The sequence below is a fragment of the Oncorhynchus nerka genome, linkage group LG10 (genome assembly GCF_034236695.1).
Source record: "Oncorhynchus nerka isolate Pitt River linkage group LG10, Oner_Uvic_2.0, whole genome shotgun sequence".
In the NCBI taxonomy this organism is placed as follows: domain Eukaryota; kingdom Metazoa; phylum Chordata; class Actinopteri; order Salmoniformes; family Salmonidae; genus Oncorhynchus; species Oncorhynchus nerka.
Genome location: NC_088405.1, coordinates 36,909,421 through 36,929,661, shown reverse-complemented (window position 1 = coordinate 36,929,661; position 20,241 = coordinate 36,909,421). Strand labels below are relative to the sequence as shown.

Sequence of the window (20,241 nt, the reverse complement as noted above, 5' to 3'; positions counted from 1 at the left end):
AGTGAAAATGTATTAAATGATTGTCACTATCACTGTCATTTGTTCATTTTTAAAGATTATTTTCCATGTATTATAACACACCACTCAAGCACATTCACCAGGAGTGCAGTCTATATATTCAAATCTACTGTGTACTCAGTCTGAAGTGGGTAGCCAAATGTAGCTACTCACCTCATGTCGTTAAAGTAAACATGGGGTAAGGTGACATGGCTCACGACCTTCCTGCGTGTCACTGTTATTGTGTTAATGACCAAATCTTGTCATTTGATGTTATTTGATCAGCCGGATGGAACTCCCACTGCCCACCTGAGACTGTTTTCACCATGCCTGCAGGTGTACAGAACTGCTAAATGTGTTATGCCAGAGTGTGTAGAATTCAAGTCATCCCTATCTGGTCTTCTGTTAAAGTCTGTCTTGATGTTGACAGTTTGCCCTTTTGCCATTCTTGATTTTTTTCAACAACACTGTCCCTAGTTGTTAAAAAAAAAAAAGCGAAATGCTTGTGTTCCTAGCTCCAACAGTGCAGTAATATCTAACAATTCACAACAATACACACAAATCTAAAAGTAAAATAATGGAATTTAGGGATATATAAATATTAGGACGAGCAGTGTCGGAGTGGCATTGACTAAAATACAGTAGAATAGAATACAGTATAGATATGAGATGAGTAAAGCAGTATGTAAACATTATTTAAATATTTTTAAAGTGACTAGTGTTCCATTATTAAAGTGGCCAGTGTATATAGGGCAGCAGCCTCTAAGGTGCAGGGTTGCGTAACCAGGTGGAAGGCGGCTAGTGATGGCCCCACCAAAAATCTGGGCTAATAATGTAAGAAATAACACACAAAAAAATGTAAATACTGCAAAGTTGCTTAGGAGCTAGAAGCAGAGCTGCCCTATCTGTCGGCGCCGACTACAAGTTGCAATTCAAGACAAGGGTGAAATCACGATCAGTCTCTGACCAGGACGTTTTGAGATCAGAACAGTGTGCTGAAGATAATGTAGCTTTATTCAGATACCGTGTAGAGGATATGTTATTCTCCTGAAGAATTTATTCACCACATGAACATTCCACGTTGCTGCCTAGATTGTAGTTAATGTTTTAGAGAGGAGAATTATTTGTTTTATGCATTATGACACCATATTCTTAATTTAGTAGACCGTCATTGAAAATAAGAATTTGTTCTTAACTGACTTGCCTAGGTAAATAAAGTTGAAATACAAATATAAAATAAATACTGTACATCACGAGGTTTGGGTAGGTTACTTTCTAAATGTAATCTGTTACTAGTTACCTGTCCAGAATTGTAATCAGTAACATAACTTTTCACAGTAATGTAATCTGATAACGTTCCGTTACTTTTGGATTACTTTCCCCTTAAGAGGCAAAAATGATCCATCAAACATATTTGGTGTGTCATCATAGTGGTCTCTGACTTGTGGTCAGGTTCGCACAGGTGGCCTTTTTTCAATGCTGAATTGAATGTCATTGAGAAAACAGAAAGGTGTCAATGTATTTTTTCACAAACAGAATTTGTGCATTTAAAAGTAATCCAATAAGTTTTTTTTTTTTTTTTCAAAAGTATCTATCATCTGATTACAATATGTTTGCTTGTAACGTAACTGATTACAGGTACCGTTTTTTGTAATCAGATTATATGTAACTGTTTTACATGTAATCAGTTCATCCCCAACCCTGTACATCACATTAAACATTCTCCAGCCCCTATCACCCCTTTCAGTGACAAACCTTGACTGGGCCAGTCTCATAAGCATGGGGTGCTACAGTGTGTCAGAGATGCCAGGACATATACTCCAGTCACAGACTTGGCGACAGAACACACCACCAGAGACGGGAGAGGAGTGTTTGCAAGTGACTTGTATTGCCATCCAGTGACTTCAGTTTTAGGCTCCCCTGGTGTTTTTTTCTCCCTTCTCTCAGGGGCTTGTGGGAAATGATGCTATGATGGATTGGGCTGGGTTTATTTTGTGTCCCAAAGCAGCTGACCCTGGACTCCCACTCTGCACTCAGCCCACCAACCCCTTTCACTACTCTGAAATCTGTCCTATTTCCCTGTGCCCTCCTCCAGATGACTACGGGACGCTGTTATTGGCAGAGGCCCTGCTGGAGGAGTGTCTGCAGGACAACCTGAGGCTGTTACGCAATGCTACGCCTTTGACGGACATCAACCAGCCCAAACTGTCCCGGTCAAAGGGCTACCTCAACTCCATCCTGAGCAGGGGGCTCCTGGGGGTCAGTCTGAGCATCTCCCCTCTGTGTCACCTCCCTCTACATCTTACTTCCTCATATTCTACTTAGCTTTCTATCTCGTTAACTTGTTTCACCATGTTTCCAATCGGTCTATTCTTTATACAGTGCATTCGGAAAGTATTCAGACTCCTTGCCTTTTTCCACATTTTGTTACGTTATAATCTTATTCTAAAATAGATTATATTGTTTTTTTCCTCATCAATTTACACACAATAGCCCATAATGACAAAGCGTAAACAGGTTTTTAGAAATACTGAAATATCACATTTACATAAGTATTCAGACCCTTTACTCAGTACTTTATTGAAGCACCATTTGCAGCCTTGTGTCTTCTTGGGTATGACGCTACAAGCTTGGCACACCTATATTTGGGGACTCTGCAGATCCTCTCAACCTCTGTCAAATTGGGTGGGGAGCGATGCTGCACAGCTGTTTTCAGGTTTCTCCAGAGGTGTTCGATCGGACTCTGGCTGGGCCAATCAAGGACATTCAAAGACTTGTTCCAAAGCCACTCCTTTCTTTGTTTTGGCTGTGTGCTTAGGGTCATTGTCCTATTGGAAGGTGAAACTTGGCCCCAGTCTGAGGTCCTTAGCGCTCTGGAGCAGGTTTTCATCAAGGATCTCGATATACTTTGCTTCATTCATCTTTCCCTTGATCCTGACTAGACTCCCAGTCCCTGTCACTGAAAAACATCCCCACAGAATGATGCTGCCACCTTCATTCTTCACGGTAGGGATGGTGCCAGGTTTCCTCCATACGTGACACTTGGCATTCAGGCCAAAGAGTTCAATGTTGGTTTCTTCAGACCAGAGAATATTGTTTCTCATGGTCTGACAGTCCTTTAGGTGCCTTTTGACAAACTCCAAGCGGGCTGTCATGTGCCTTTTACTGAGGAGTGGCTTCCATCTTGCCACTGAACCATAAAGGACTGATTGGTGGAGTTCTGCAGAGATTGTTGTCCTTCTGGACAGTTCTCCCATCTCCACAGAGGAACTCTGGAGCTCTGTCAGAGTGACCATCGGGTTCTTGGTCACCTCGCTGACCAAGGCCCTTCTCCCCTGATTGCTCCGTTAGGCCAGGCAGCCAGCTCTAGGAAGAGTCTTGGTGGTTCCAAACTTCTTTCATTTAAGAATGATGGAGGCCACTGTGTCCTTGGGGACCTTCAATGCTATTGAAATGTTTAAGGTACCCTTCCCCAGATCTGTGCCCCGACACAATCCTCTCTCGGAGCACTAGGGACAATTCCTTTGACCTGATGGCTTGATTTTTGCTCTGACATTTACTGTCAACTGTGGGATCTTATATAGACAGGTGTGTACTTTTCCAAATCATGTCCAATCAATTGAATTTACCACAGGTAAAGGTGATCAATTGAAACAGGATGCACTTGAGCTCAATTTCGAGTCGATTAGCACAAGGTCTGAATAGGTATTTCTAATTTGTATCTTTTATAAATGACAAAAAAAACTAAAAAACTGTTTTTGCTTTGTCATTATAGGGTATTGGTTGTCGATTAGGATTATTATCATTTTTAAAATCAATTTTAGAATAAGGCTGCAATGTAACAAATGTGGGAAAAGGGAAGGGTTCTGAATATTTTCCGAATGCATTGTATACAGTATGTACCTGTTTTCTCTGTGTCACCCTTCACTTAGCCTCTCGTAACAGCCTTCGTGTTTTGTCTCTCTCTCTCTCTGTATGTTCCCACATAGCCCAGGCACCTGAACGAGGCTCTTCTCCTGATGGCCAAAATACACTATGTCCAGGGTCATTACCGTGACGCCCAGGGCATGTGTGCAAGGGTGGGCATAGACGAGCTGACGGGGGACGAGCAGCCCGTCTACCACCTGCGTCTGCTCGCAGAGGCCTTTGTCATCAAAGGTACCAATCCTTTCATAAGCAAATACTGGGTGGTATGATATATGGAAAACGCATAATGTTTAACCTGTGTGGTATTTAGTTATGGAAATTCTTTAGAAGACAGACTAAACATTCTGTGTTACCTGAAATGTTGACCTGAATATGACCTATATCAGGGATGTGCAACTTTGATGGGGGTGGGTGCCACAAAAAAGCTGAACTCATCATTATTACTTAAGCAGTAATGCCCAAGGGGGTGTGGTATATGGCCAATATACCACAGCTAAGGGCTGTTCTTAAGCACAACGCAACGCGGAGTGCCTGGATACAGCCCTTAGCCATGGTATATTGGCCATATACCACACCCTGAGGTGCCTTATTGCTATTATAAGCTGGTTACCAGCTTAAATTAGATCAGTAAGAGTAAATGTTTTGTCATACCCGTGTTATACGGTCTGATATACCACGGCTGTCAGCCAATTGATCCGAGGGCCTTCAAAATTGTGCGGCCTGCAGGCTGCCAGTTGCCCATCCATGAACACTCAATGCACAAACTAAAGGAAGGACCAGGGCCTATTTTCATAAAGCATCTGAGTAGGAGTGCTGATCTAGGATCAGGTTCCCCCTCTGTCCATTCATTATAATCTAAATAGCAAAACTGATCCTAGATCACCACACCTACTATGAAACGCTTTATAATTACAAGCCCAGAGCTACAAATGATGATTATTTCAATCAGGTATCTGGTTTTAGTCTCCGTCTGTACTGTGTAATGATTACATGGATCTCAAATATGATTTGCATACTGGCATTACTCTCTCTCCCACGATTTAGACAAAGAGACAGCCAAAGCCTGCAGACTAGCACGTTTCCCTGAAAAACACTCAAGTTGAACAGCACTGTGCATCAATGTACTTCATGATCTATTTCCTAATCCCCATGGTAGGAGTTATTATAGGCCTGTGATGACTATAACCGTGTATGGTTTTAGAAGTCGCCCTCTCTAGGATGTCTGAATACAATCATGAGAATGAAATATGCCTGGAAACCCGTTGCTTGATTAGAGAGATCAGTTTCTCAGGTATGTTGATATGAATGTAGTGAAATCTTTACTCCAAAGGCACGAACAGACCAGTAAGATTGTCGAGTGTCTACCGGCCGAGAGTACTTAGCACCTCTGAACAGAGTGCCGGCAGGAGGACCCTATAACAGACCGAACCGCCAGCAAGCGAATGAATGGCAAATGAACGGCCCCCTACCGTACAGGCCGACAATCGGTCTGGTGAGTTTTCTCCTTTAGGCTGTGAAAGAAAGGAAGCGTTGGCCATGTGTTTATTTACATGAGGGAGGACATTTGACTTGACAGATTGCTATGCGTTGATTCACTTGCCAAAGGTATTGTTATGTGTGTGTGTCTTTGTGTCTGTTCGTTCTTCAAATCACTTCCTGGTTTAAGACTTCTCTTGGAAGTGATTACAAATCAAATGGGAACTTACTCAGATTTGAGTCCAAGTAATGCAGTAAAGATGTCTCTAGGGAACCATCTATATATAGTTGGACTGGAACTATGAGTTCTGTTAGGCAGAGTTTCCACATGAACACGCACACACACACACACACACACACACTGAAACAGAGGGCGTTGTCCATTGTCACACACAACACACTGCTGGTCCATGTCTGGATAATTGTGTTTGAGAAGCGTCACATCATCATCATGAGATGCATTACATTCAAACCAGTCATAGCTTCATCATGAGATGCATTACATTCAAACCAGTCATAGCTTCCTGGCCGTAGACATGTAAACGTCATCACAGTGTCTGCTGCTTAGATTGAAGGGAAGATTTCATGAAGCAGCCTTGTTGACGTCTATCATTGAACAAACCATAATGGACTATAAGTAATGTTAGTAGAATAATACTAGAGTCAAGCCAATATGCTTAAAGAGAAGATCTGATGGGGATCACTCAGCTATGTACAGGGCTTGACATTGCATAGTTTCTCAACCTCCTTCCAAGGTTTCCATTATATTGTTTTGTTAATGTTATGAGATAGGAATATTTGTTAGATGAGGTCTTGTCTATTGGCAGCTGCTCCTTATTTGATTAAGGCTGTTGTCTGGTCGTGTCCTCCCTGCAATCCTGGAGGTCTCGTCTCACTCTATTTATTTATACTAATAACCATATTCCCCCTCCGGCCATCTGTCCCAAGCTCATCCTCTCATACACTCATTGTCTCGAAATGACACATTATCCATAGAAAAGAAGCCGGCGTCTTCCTACAAGCAACAGTGCTATTTGTTTTCTGTGTCAAATGTCTTTCTTTCTTTCTTTATCCCTCTGTATCTCTCTGTATTTCTCTCTCTCTCTCTCAGGTCTGTCCCTGGACCACCAGGCAGTGTCAGCTGCCTCCCGCGTCCGTCTGTCTGAGCGAGAGGAGGAATGTCTGTCCTGTTACCTGAGGGCCTGTGACACAGCTCTCGTTTACCTGCAAGAGCTCGATAAGGTGCGTGTGTCTGTGTGTTTTTGCTTATTTTTTGTGTCTTTTATTTTACCCCCAATGCAGATAATACATGTTATTTCATGATACAAAGCGGCACAAACCACTTGGTGCATGTGTTTACCAACTGAAGTTGTTACTGTGTTGGCAGATGGTGGTCACCCCTAGTTCTAAAGTAGGTAAGGCCAGTTTGGCCCCTCCACCACTGGACATTGACCTGGGCTTCTTCCAGCAGGCGGCGCTACAGAGTGTGTACCTGTGTCTGCTACATAGGGGGTGAGTAAATGGTCCGGTAGAGCAGTCAAAGGTGGTGGAAGCTTCGCTCTCTTCCTGTCTGGAGCAGTGCGTTGTGATTTCAGCCACAGCAAGTGGCACTTTTGTTTTTGACCAGTAGGTTTCAGTATTGCACCTCAGATAGGACAGAGTCATTGTTTGTAGTGGCGGGATTGAGCTCCGGTGCACCACTCATTGATGCGCAGATGGAGCAGCATGCTATGCTGCTGGCACTGACCAACAAGGCCCTAGGCACTGAACACCCTGTCTGTCTGTCTGTCTGTTTTGTCTGTTTGCATGTCTCTGTCTGTTTTGTCTGTCTGTCAGTCACCTGGCCCAGGGAACCCATCAGCTGCGTAGGGTCCTCGGGGTGGTGGAGTCTCGAGGCTCCCAGAGCTTCAGGAAGGTGAGGAGGGCTTACATTGTCACCTAGTTAGCAGGACAAATCACTGGCTGTCTATATGTATTTGACCTTTACGGCCTGGAGGTTTTCCTGACAACTCGACTTGACTTAGTCAGGAAACAGTCCTGGCCCTAGTTGTGCCCTAGTTATATTTTCCCGGGCGCTGTATGGCATGTTTAATTAATGTGCCTCATAGGCTGCAGCGCGGAAGCTGGCTGAGGTGTTGCTGAGCTCGGTGAGTGAGGACAGCTACTGGGCCCCCATGTCCCTCCCACCCTCCGCCTGGCTGCAGAGAGAAGGGAACGCCGGGCCGAAGGACGCCATCTACCCCTCCTCCAAACCACCTCAGCGCTACAGTACTGACAGGTCTGTAGCTCTCCTCTCTTCTTCTTTTCCTTCCTCTCTTTCTTTCCGTCTGCCTCTCCCCCCCCCCCCCCCCCACACTTGCTTTTCTGTTCATGTGTAATTGCATTATTCCCGCTGATATTGCTCAATCATTTAGCTTCACCACTGGCTTGAGAGAACAGCTCACACTCCCATACAGGGAGATGTGTGTGACCCTGCTTGAACCGTTGAACCTTAAATAGTCCCAGAGCTTCGACAAGACAGGCCTTCCTAGAGGCCCAGTCCACCATTCCGGTCATACAAAACCCACACGTGGAACATGACTTGATCTCACCACAGTCTGACTCCTATTGGCTCGGAACTCTGTGGACTCGTGTTTCCTGTGTGGAGTTTTTAGAGGCTTTGTCAGGGACTTACCTTTGGCTGTTCCAGCGGATCTCATATAAGATCTTACTGGTATGCGCCGTCCTCAGAGGATATCGAATGCTGCGCCCCAAACAACGTGCGTGAGTGAGAGCACAAGAGCAGGAATGGAGAATGCACTCTGGGAAATAAGGCCCGATTCGTTGTCACGGGTTCCTCCTTTACAAGTGCCCTGATAGTGTCTTGTAATTGTATCTTTAGTCGGTACGTCAGGGGATCAGCCAGAGAGCAGTCGAGATCGAAGGAGAGAGAGAGTGTGAGATGGTTCAACTGATTGGTGGGAGGAATGGGGAAGGTGCCAGAGAAAAAAAGAGAGGGACCAAGGAAGGGGGCAAACGTGGACACGCGCGCTTACACATTTTGTGCACGTGCGGGTGAGAGACACCCGAGAGAGCGGCGTGCTGTGATACTGTAGGGGTGGTCAGAGGGTTGTGTTACACCACCAGCAGGTGAAGTGGAAACAGGACACTCCCCGTGATCTAGCCAACGAAATGGGGCTGTTGCGTTACTCGTCACTTCCTGCTCCTATTTCCTGTGTCTCCTCGCAGTGTCTTCTGTCCCCAGGACGTGGTCGAGGAGGCAGTCCTCCTGCTGCTCATCACAGAATCCATGGTGAGACATTGATTTTAAAAAGGCTTTGACAGGTGTAAGGCTAGCTTTCACTGGTCCCGTCAAATCAGGTAAAGGAAAGGACCCTAGCAGATTAAAGGCACTTCATAGGCCTACTATTGCAACAGACTTGTGTTGAATCTGATCCTGAATCTGTACTCTTCCCCCTATAGGCCAGCGGAGATGCAGTCATCAGCCGAGCGCCCGACCATAAGGAGGCGCAGGAGACCAGTCTGCAGGATGCCACCTCTGTCTACGACCTGCTGAGCATCGGCATGGCCAGGAGGGGGCAGTATGCCATGCTGTCTGAGGTGAGCCTGCCTCGAAAAACACTGGAGGCTAAAGGGAGGATAGGAGATACTTCAACAGAATTAGCGGTACACTGTGTGAAGGGAAAGCCCTTGCCTGGCAACTTTGTAATGCCCCCTGTTGTGTCATATACTTTCAAGCAGGGTTTTGCTCTCTTTCTCTGTGCCTTTCTCTGTATCCTTTTCTGTCTTTCTCCCCCCTCTCTCTCTCTCTCTCTCTCTCTTGTTCTCTGTCTCTCTGGCTTACCCAGTCTTCTCTCTATTTGCATTCAGGTTGGCAGCCATTTTTCTCCAGGTGAATGAGAGTGAGCACTGGCAAACAGGTGAACCCTCTCACGTGTGGGGCCATGCAGGGCGCCACTAGGCTAGCTAACAATAGACGCTGGCTATGTCTGTCTGCCTGGCTAACTTCCTCCCTCTCATAGGTGTCACAGTGTGGAGCTTGCTAGTTAGAGCTCTTTAACTTAACCTCAAGCCCTCAACCTTCAACCTCACTCTTCTTCAACAACGTGTGTTGATACGTCTGCCCTGCGAGCTGAAATGCGTGTGTGCGTGCGTGTCTTGTGTGCCTGCACGTATGTATGTGTTCTCCAGTGCCTGGAGCGGGCCATGAAGTTCTCGTTTAAGGAGTTCCACCTCTGGCACCAGTTGGGCTTGTCACTCATGGCGTGTGGGAAGGTGAGCTTATCGTCGTATCTTTTCACACAATCCACACCATTCACAAGCACAGACACACGCACAAGCGCACGCGCACACACACACACACTTTCTATCCTACTGGCACCACTACCTGCTCGCAATCATATAGGATCACTCATCCTCTAAATGTTGCTGTGAGGTTGCGTGTGCGATAGCGCTGACTGAGCGGGCGCTCATTGGGCGATGATGAGTAGTGTGACACAGATAGAAAGTTCTGGAATCTGAGTGAAACAGGAGGATTGATCTCCTCCTTTGCCTGGCTGCCTGCAGGACGAGGCGACTCTGGAGATCAATGGAGAGCTCTGGAAATAGGCTGTTCCCTATAAGGATGGGTGGGGGGGGGGGCTTCAGTGTAATCAGATCCGCTTCTTTTTTAGGGCCAGCCGTGTGTGTGATAGTGTTTGTAGTGCATTGATGAATGGCCTATATGAGTCCGTATCTGTGTTACTCTATATGGATAGTAAATGTGTGATCTATACTCCTGTTATATCACTTGACTACAGTATCAGAGTGTGTGTGTGTAAGCATGAATATGTGAGTGTGTGTGTGTCTGTGTTTTACAGGGTGTGGGCGCCGTGTCTGTGCTCAAGGAGTGTGCCAGGATGAGAGCCGAGGACCCCTCTCTGCCCATGTTGGCTGCCAAAGTCTGCATCGGCCAGCTGCACTGGGTGAATGACACACACACACACACACACACTCTTTCTATTTCACGATACATGTACACAACATACCATGCATACCATCCATACAGGAAGTCTGTCACCATCCAGAATAGCTGCACCCATTATTCCACACTAACAACGCCCTACCCACCCCTCCACTGTGGTAGCCAGCCCAGTGCTGGCTGTCCCGTTGATCCAGGGGGGTTGGTGTAGGATTTAGGAGATGCGTGACGGCATGGCACATCTGTCAGTACAACAGAGGAGCTAGAGATCATGACTAAGGCGCTTACAGCCGTAATCACAATAGGACACTGTGGGACCACAGAGCAACGAATGACAATACATCTGGACCCAATAACCGACCATGGAAACACATTTGCACTGGAATGTCTGGGAGTCTGGGACTTTTGGGAGTGATTCGAGGACCTTTGACTCCTAGTTGGTTGGAGTGGAGTGACCAATATATACATATATATACATACATACAGTGGGGTCCAAAATGATTGGCATCCTCGATAAAGATGAGCAAGGACTGTATAAAATAAATCATTTTGGGAAATGTTGCACCTTTATACTCCTATCATTATTTTTGCTCGGAGAAAGAGATTTTGTTTAACAAGTATTATTGTAATTTGTTCCACAAAGAGACAGGTTTCAAAATGATTTCACACCCCTGTTTTCAATACCTTTCAGAAGCTCAGGATAATGGCACTCAACCGTTTTCTAAAATGTTTCATGGAACTTTGTTGATAGCATCCGTATTCCGAGAAAGAGAGGGATCGCGAGAGAGGAGGAGGATGAAGAGCGGGGAGAGGAGAGCTAGAAAGAGAGGGATCGCGAGAGAGGAGGAGGATGAAGAGCGGGGAGAGGAGAGCTAGAAAGAGAGGGATCGCGAGAGAGGAGGAGGATGAAGAGGAGGGAGAGGAGAGCTAGAAAGAGAGGGATCGCGAGAGAGGAGGAGGATGAAGAGGAGGGAGAGGAGAGCTAGAAAGAGAGGGATCGCGAGAGAGGAGGATGAAGAGCAGGGAGAGGAGAGCTAGAAAGAGAGGGATCGCGAGAGAGGAGGAGGATGAAGAGCAGGGAGAGGAGAGCTAGAAAGAGAGGGATTGCGAGAGAGGAGGAGGATGAAGAGCAGGGAGAGGAGAGCTAGAAAGAGAGGGATCGCGAGAGAGGAGGAGGATGAAGAGCAGGGAGAGGAGAGCTAGAAAGAGAGGGATCGCAAGAGAGGAGGAGGATGAAGAGCGGGGAGAGGAGAGCTAGAAAGAGAGGGATTGCGAGAGAGGAGGAGGATGAAGAGCAGGGAGAGGAGAGCTAGAAAGAGAGGGATTGCGAGAGAGGAGGAGGATGAAGAGCAGGGAGAGGAGAGCTAGAAAGAGAGGGATCGCAAGAGAGGAGGAGGATGAAGAGCGGGGAGAGGAGAGCTAGAAAGAGAGGGATCGCGAGAGAGGAGGAGGATGAAGAGGAGGGAGAGGAGAGCTAGAAAGAGAGGGATCGCGAGAGAGGAGGATGAAGAGCAGGGAGAGGAGAGCTAGAAAGAGAGGGATCGCGAGAGAGGAGGAGGATGAAGAGCAGGGAGAGGAGAGCTAGAAAGAGAGGGATTGCGAGAGAGGAGGAGGATGAAGAGCAGGGAGAGGAGAGCTAGAAAGAGAGGGATCGCAAGAGAGGAGGAGGATGAAGAGCGGGAGAGGAGAGCTAGAAAGAGAGGGATCGCGAGAGAGGAGGAGGATGAAGAGGAGGGAGAGGAGAGCTAGAAAGAGAGGGATCGCGAGAGAGGAGGAGGATGAAGAGCAGGGAGAGGAGAGCTAGAAAGAGAGGGATCGCGAGAGAGGAGGAGGATGAAGAGCAGGGAGAGGAGAGCTAGAAAGAGAGGGATCGCGAGAGAGGAGGAGGATGAAGAGCAGGGAGAGGAGAGCTAGAAAGAGAGGGATCGCGAGAGAGGAGGAGGATGAAGAGCGGGGAGAGGAGAGCTAGAAAGAGAGGGATCGCGAGAGAGGAGGAGGATGAAGAGCAGGGAGAGGAGAGCTAGAAAGAGAGGGATCGCGAGAGAGGAGGAGGATGAAGAGCAGGGAGAGGAGAGCTAGAAAGAGAAGGATTGCGAGAGACGAGGAGGATGAAGAGCAGGGAGAGGAGAGCTAGAAAGAGAGGGATCAGCTCAGCCCTGCTCAGCCACACTCTGACTGCAGCCTGGCGCTGTTTGAGGGGGGACTAATTTGTTAAGCATTAATTGCTATTTGTTCATATCAAACAAATCAGGTAAATACATATTTTTTCTCTCTCAACTATAGTGCGCTATTCTTCACCTGAATCTACAGAGTCCTCCTCACACTAACCATACACTGCCTTTTAACACTATTCAATGTCATTCTTCCCTCGATGTCATTTTGCCTACCATACAGGCCTTCGGATACGAACTCTCTATGCTATTCGAATAGAAAAGCTCACTAAACAAGACAAACTGAACACGCCTTTAAACCCTTGAGCTCACAGTTGGTTCCATAGTAAGTACTTCAGCAGACTAGATACTGTACTTCTAGACACCCATACTGCGTCTGACTGTTATCTCTGCGTGTGTGATAGCTGGAGGAGGCAGAGGCCCTGTCTCAGAGTGTGGTGTCCATGGGAGAGGAGGCTGCAGAGTTTCTGCCCCGTGCGTACCTGGCTGTGGGGCTGTGCTGCAGTCTGCAGGCCTCTGATGGTAAGAGACATCACTGCGAGCTGCTGTCGAGGCAGGATATGTTTCCTGTAACAAACGGAGTCCCTTGTCCAGATACAGTGAGGAAACGCCACTTTACGGAACCCACAGAACTCACTTGTCCTGACGATCCATCGTTTCCCTTCCTAATTCCCCATCCCCATCACTCTTTGCCGTAACTAATTCAGAGGTAAACTGTGTATGGATGAATCTGAGGTGTTACTCACGAACAGTCAATGGTGCAAAAGACAGTAGAACTGTGCGAAAAAAATACCACGAACCTCATTATAATCTACTATTAGAAAATGTCCACTAAATGTCTTGTTTTCCACTAATGGATTTGTCCCTCTGTACCTAATCTCTCTCCAGCTACTCTGAAAGCTCAGCGGGATGGGTTCAACAGACGAGCGCTGCAAAATCTGCAAAAGTATGTACGAACTGCCAACCTCTCTCTGTCGGTCTAGGTTGGTCTTAACCTGTGTGTTTGTTTCTGTAGTCAGCGTGCGCTACAGTTTGTGTGTTTATTCTGCTTTGTCAGTGAGTGTCACCTCTCTACTGCAGAGCCTATGCACTGGACCCCAATGATGCTAAGATTGCCCTCTACCTGTCGCTCCAGCTGGCTCTTGTACGGCAGGTCAGTCAGCACGGCCACACACGCACTCACCATTAGGGCTCGTCTTAGTGGTTCTCCATCTTGGATCGTATGCCTCTCTAGTCCTTGGGTTTCTGTTCTTCACTGTGGGTGTGTGTGTGTGTGTGTGTGCAGGTGGCAGCTGCCATGGATCCCCTGCAGGTGGCTCTGTCTCTGCATGGGGACGACCTGCACTCTCTCCACCTGCTGACCCTGCTGTTCAGCGCCCAGAAACACCACCAACATGCCCTGGAAACCCTCACACTAGCCCTCAGTCAACACCCTGAGAACTTCAAGTAGTACCCCACTCTCTCCTGTATTCTGTCTGTCTGTCTGTCTGTCTGTCTGCCTGCCTGTCTGTCTGTCTGTCTGTCTGTCTGTCTGTCTGTCTGTCTGTCTGTCTGTCTGTCTGTCTGTCTGTCTGTCTGTCTGTCTGGCTGGCTGGCTGGCTGCCTGCCTGCCTGTCTGTCTGTCTGTCTACCTGCCTGCCTGCCTGCCTGTCTGTCTGTCTGCCTGCCTGTCTGTCTGTCTGTCTGTCTGTCTGTCTGTCTGTCTGTCTGCCTGCCTGCCTGCCTGCCTGCCTGCCTGCCTGCCTGTCTGTCTGTCTGTCTGTCTGTCTGTGAGACCAGCTCCGGTGTGTGTCACCCATATGGGTGCTCTGGACCTTTCTGTGGGGATAGGGTGTCTTACCACGGACGGACACACACACACACACACACACACACACACACACACACACACTGAAGGCTTTATTTAGACGTGCCAGACCGGGCTTCTGCACTACGCCGCGGAGACTACCCTCACACACCTTTACCCTTTTCACACTGCCGCACTGACTTTACCATGTAGGTTGGTGTTGCAGTACTCCCTCCCTGTTTGAGAAGCAGAAAATATTATGCAGTAGTAAACACACACTGACACCCTGCATTATACTCATATGTCACCATGCAATTGACCCGTGCCTCAGTGTTGCCTCTTTCTATTAGAAGAATATAGATATTTGATAGCCACGTGCCATTTATAGTAGGTTGCAGTACCACCTCACCTGAGTGTCTGCAATAACCATCTAATACATGTGTTCTTCACAGAACAACCATTTGGGGTCAGTGTTGGTCTCCATGATCTCAAGAAGAGGCAGAGAGGGACACAGCGAAAATAAAGAGATGCATGAGTGGGATATAGAGAAAGGGAACTAAAGAGAGAAGTGGAGTCAAAGAAGGACAGAGAAAATCAAACATGCAATTGATATTGTATTTGTGGCTGTATACTGGATCATCTAAAGCGTATATTGTAGCGATCTCTCTACCGCACGCACACACACACACACACACACACACACACACACACACACACACACACCTTCTCCATAGAGACACTTGACTGCATTGACCCATTTAAGAGCTCTTTGCCAGGCTCAGCCAATCACAGCCCTCCCTGCGCCAGGAATGCCCATCACCCCGGTAACCATGAGGTCATATCGGTGGAGGGAGCAGTCAACATCAGTTGTTTTTCCACTCAGTTGTTATGGAGAAATAGAGAATGGGTATTTTCAGCCCAGGCAGGGACACATACAGAGCATTCGGAAAGTATTCTGACCCCTTGAACTTTTCCATTTTGTTACGTTACAGCCATATTCTAAAATGGATTAAATTGTTGTTTTTCCTCAATACCCCATAATGACGAAGCAAAAACAGGTGTTTTTTCTTGGTGCAAATTTATTAAATGAAATTAAACTGAAATATCACATTTACGTAAGTATTCAGACCCTTTACTCAGTACTTTGTTGAAGCACCTTTGGCAGTGATTACAGCCTCGACTCTTCTTGGGTATGACGCTACAAGCTTGGTACAACTGTATTTGGGGAGTTTCTCCCATTCTTCTCTGCCGTTCCTCTCAAGCTCTGTCAAGTTGGATGGGGAGCGTTGCTAAACAGCTATTTTCAGGTCTCTCTAGAGATGTTCGATCGGGTTCAAGTCCAGTCTCTGGCTGAGCCACTCAAGGACATTCAGAGACTTATCCCGAAGCCACTCCTGCATTGTCTTGGCTGTGTGCTTAGGGTCGTTGTCCTGTTGGAAGGTGAACCTTGGCCCCAGTCCAAGGTCCTGAGCACTCTGGAGCAGGTTTTCATCAAAGATATCTCTGTACTTTGCTCCATTCATCTTTCCCTCAATCCTGACTAGTCTCTCAGTCCCTGCCACTGAAAAACATCCCCACGGCATGATGCTGCCACCATCATGCTCCCAAATTTGTTTTATAAAAAGTATTATTATTAAAATTTAAAAAATGTCACCTTTATTTAACCATGTAGGCCAGTTAAGAACAAGTTCTCATTTACAACTGCGACCTGGCCAAGATAAAGCAAAGCAGTGCGACACAAACAACAACACAGATTTACACATGGAATAAACAAACGTACAGTCAATAACACAATAGAAAAGTATATAGACAGTGTGTGCAAATGAAGTAAGATTAGGTAGGTAAGGCAATAAATAGGCTGTAGTGGCGAAATAATTACAATTTAGTAAATAAATACTGGAGTGATAGATGTGAAGAATATGAATGTGCAAGTAGAGATACTGGGGTACAAAGGAGCAAGATAAATAAATACAGAATGGGGATGAGGTAGATTGGATGGGCTATTTACAGATGGGCTATGTACAGGTGCAGTGATCTGTAAGCTGCTCTGATAGCTGATGCTTAAAGTTTGTGAGGGAGATATGAGTCTCCAGCTTCAGTGATTTTTGCAATTCATTCCAGGCATTGGCAGCAAAGAACTAAGGCCAAAGGAGGAATTGGCTTTTGGGGTGACTAGTGAAATATACTTGCTGGAGCATGTGCTACGGGGGGGGGGGGGGGGGGGGGGACCAGTGAGCTGAGATAAGGCGGGGCTTTACCTAGCAAAGACTCTTATAGATGACCTGGAGCCAGTGGGTTTGGTGACGAATATGAAGTGAATATGAAGCGCAGTGGTGGGTAGTATAGGGGGCTTTGATGTCGGAACGGATGGCACTGTGATAGACTGCATCCAAATCCAAATCATGTCCAATCAATTGAATTTACCGCAAGTAGACTCCAATCAAGTTGTAGAAACATCTCAATGATGATCAATGGAAACAGACTGCACCGGAGCTCAATTTCGAGTCTCATAGTAAAGGGTCTGAATACTTATGTAAATAAGGTATTTTTGTTTTTCATTTTTTAAATAAATTTGCTAAAATGTCTAAAAACCTGTTTTCGCTTTGTCATTATGGGGTATTGTGTGAAGACAAATGTAATCCATTTTAGAATGAGGCTGTAACGTAACAAAATGTTTTTTTAAGTCAAGGAGTCTGAATACTTTGTGCACGCGTGTGCATGCGAGGTGGTAATCCTTCTCACCCCTCCCCCCCCCCCTTAAAAGATTTAGATGCACTATTGTAAAGTGGCTGTTCCACTGGATGTCATAAGGTGAACGCACCAATTTGTAAGTCGCTCTGGATAAGAGCGTCTGCTAAATGACTTAAATGTAAAATGTAAATGTGGTGCTAGTCATAGAATCTCTGCATCACTGTAGCACAGACACTGAATCCTTGTGGTTTCTCGCTCAGTTTCTGTCTTTCTTTTTCTCCTAACATACAGCTTTTACACTACGATACATGGACATGGACAAATAATATAATAAATTAATAAATAATATGCGCGTAGAGACTTATTACTGTAGTGTAAACACGCAGATCTCGATTCATTTCTCACGCCTCGTACGCCACGTCCGTCCGTAGGTAGCCTCTAAACACAAACGTCTATTCAAGCCACATGGTGCCACAGTTCATTTATTAGTAGCAGGCAGCAATTGGGTGAAACAGTTGACATGTGTGTGCAACCGATGTGAAATGGCTAGCTAGTTAGCGGTGGTGCGCGTTAATAGCGTTTCAATCGGAGACATCACTCACTCTGAGACCTTGAAGTAGTTGTTGGCTTTTGTGGAGCGATGGGTAACGATGCTTCGTGGGTGACTGTTGTCGGTGTGTGCAGAGGGTCCCTGGTTCGAGCCCAGTTAGGGGCGAGGAGAGGGACATGTGGACATTTTTCTTATATTTGAGACATTTTATTGAGCTTTTACCTTAAAATGCAGTAATAGCCTGTTGCATTATTTGTTTTAATCTTTCTGTCTATGTTTGAAATTTTAATCAGCCAGTAAACAGGCGAGCATTTCCAATCTAAATTGAATTCTATCTAGCACAGTGAGAGAGCTGTAGAAAGGGAAAGGGAGAGGGGGAAGGGAGGAGAGAGAGAGTAGTTTCACAGTTTGTTCTAAAGAGAATGATTCATCCCAGCCTTTGATTCTGCATTCATCTTGCAGGATGTTAGTGTGTGTGCGTGTGTGTGCGTGAGTGCTTGCACACACACACACACACACACAGGAGGAAGCCCACTAACACACGGCATATCACTCCACTACTAAACGCTGCTCCGCACGGGGGCTAATAGGAAACCCTCAGCCCCAACTGGCCCCGCTGACAGGCGTATCCTTAACATCACGTCCCTCAGCAGCAGTTGTCATCCTCATGTCAGATGATCCAGTAGGCATCTCTCCTCCCTCCATCCCCCCATCCCTCCCTCTATCCCCCCAGCCTGTCCGCCCACCCGTGACCAAGTAACGAGCCACATTTCACCGGTAGTTCTTCCCCCGACGAAGGCCGTCTCGCTGCGCTATTGATCGCTAGTGCTGTCTGGCAGCCAGAGATGAGGAGAGGGAGGAATAATTGGAAGAGGCTTCAGTTGGGGGAGCAGTCAGGAAGGCAGGGGAACAGGGAGATAGACAGGAATGGAGACAGACAGACAGACAAGCAGATAGCCAGAGAGGCAGACAGGGAGACAGGCAGGCAGAAAGACAGCAAGCAGGCACAGACGGGCGTCTCTCGCTCTCTCACACGGTTGAAAGAAGGCCCTAACTCTCTCTGTCTCTCTCTTTCTTTTCCCGTTACATACTCAACCTCTCTCCATCTATCACACACAGAGCATATGACTAGCCCCCACTGTGCGTGTGTGTGGAGCCATTGGAAAAGCTGGGGGAGCGTCTGTATTTGTCCAGTCTATTTGTCTATTGGTGGACATTGGCCATTGAAACAGGTCTTCCTCCTCACCCATCTGTTGGAGAACAGAGGACCAAAGCTCTATAAATATACATTGATAAACATGATTATCCTATATGATAGTATTGTCAGGTCCTGGTTGATGTGTCAACAGTATGTGCTGACCTAGCAAACACAGCAATGTTGTGTCAACATTGAGTCTATATTGTGGGGTGGTTGTGTATGTTTGCTGATGTGTTTGGTGCGGGGGTTCGAACCGGTTCAGGAATTAGAACCGAAAACTGGAAAATGTCAAAAAATAATCAGATCTGGGAATGAAAGTGATCTATGCTGTTCCGGAACAGAACTGTTATTTTAAAAGCAAGCGAACTGGTTAATAATGTTATTTTACATTCTGGGCATTTTTTTTCAGTCCCACAAAAAAAACACAACAAGCCCTCCCTCTGTCACTCAACATATTCCAGTGTCTGCCAGCCAGCTAAAAATCTTTGCCAGTGTGTGTGCAGGCTACCTGCCCCTCCCCCTCTGAAGCATCACTGTAGCCTACTGACGTTACAAACGTGATTCAGGAATTAGGGATAGATTTTTAATTAGAGAACAATGCATGGATACATTTTTTCAATGCTAGTTACAGATATTCAGTGGTGGGGAAAGTACCTAATTATCATACTTGAGTAAATGTAAAGATGCCGTAATAGAAAGTTACTCAAGTAAAAGTGAAAGGCAGCGAGTAAAATACTACTTGAGTAAAAGTCTAAAAGTATTTGGTTTTAAATATACTTCAGTATTAAAAGGAAATGTAATTGCTAAAATATACTTTAGTATCAAAAGTAAAAGTATAAATAATTTAAAATTCCTTATATTAGGCAAAGCAGATGTCACCATTCACTTTTTTAAATTTACGGATAGCCAGGGGCACACTCCAACACTCAGACATTATTTACAAAAGATGCATGTATTTAGTGATTCCGCCAGGCCAGAGACAGTAGGGATGATCACATGTTCTCTTGATGAGTGCTTGAATTTGACAATTGTCCTGTCCTGCTAAGCATTCAAAGTGTAACAAGTACTTTTGGTTGTCAGGGAAAACTTAAAAAGTACAATATTTTCTTCAGGAATGTAGTGACGTAAAAGTTGTCAAAAATATAAATAATAAAGTACAGATTTCAAAAAACTACTTAAGTAGTACTTTAAAGTATTTTTTACCTTAGTACTTTACACCACTGCAGATACTATAGTTTCACATTGGATTTATTTACTACAAAAAAGTAAGACGTATTTCTTATTCTGGTGACGCTCTGCACACACAAGCTTGTTAGCTAGCTAGCTAGCTAGCTCTGGTCCGTCCAAATCTCTGACGTTCAAAGACATTCGAAGTTCCTCCATAGAAGCCGGTCCTCCGTAGGTATAATTCTGTGGGCCTAATACAGATAATGCATGTCATCATCACAAGATACCCAGGGCTTCGGCCAAGCCTTGTCTGTTCAT

At 46.0% G+C, this 20,241-nt stretch overlaps 1 protein-coding gene across 3 annotated transcripts in view; it reads left to right on the top strand.

Annotated features, from left to right (window-relative positions):
* Positions 1 to 20,241, top strand: part of LOC115135252 (tetratricopeptide repeat protein 7A-like) — a 47,172-nt gene that overhangs the window by 466 nt on the left and 26,465 nt on the right. For 2 of the 3 annotated variants that reach the window (XM_029669740.2, XM_029669741.2), the window contains exons 2-15: positions 2,093 to 2,256; positions 3,987 to 4,155; positions 6,512 to 6,642; positions 6,788 to 6,912; positions 7,237 to 7,315; positions 7,509 to 7,678; positions 8,629 to 8,692; positions 8,863 to 9,000; positions 9,592 to 9,675; positions 10,260 to 10,364; positions 12,936 to 13,053; positions 13,420 to 13,477; positions 13,612 to 13,684; positions 13,817 to 13,977. In XM_029669740.2, coding sequence (XP_029525600.2) covers positions 2,093 to 2,256; positions 3,987 to 4,155; positions 6,512 to 6,642; positions 6,788 to 6,912; positions 7,237 to 7,315; positions 7,509 to 7,678; positions 8,629 to 8,692; positions 8,863 to 9,000; positions 9,592 to 9,675; positions 10,260 to 10,364; positions 12,936 to 13,053; positions 13,420 to 13,477; positions 13,612 to 13,684; positions 13,817 to 13,977 — 1,639 coding nt within the window. Of the gene's footprint in view, positions 1 to 2,092; positions 2,257 to 3,986; positions 4,156 to 5,294; positions 5,417 to 6,511; positions 6,643 to 6,787; positions 6,913 to 7,236; positions 7,316 to 7,508; positions 7,679 to 8,628; positions 8,693 to 8,862; positions 9,001 to 9,591; positions 9,676 to 10,259; positions 10,365 to 12,935; positions 13,054 to 13,419; positions 13,478 to 13,611; positions 13,685 to 13,816; positions 13,978 to 20,241 lie in introns of those variants that run through there. The other variant, XM_029669742.2, reaches the window with a different exon arrangement.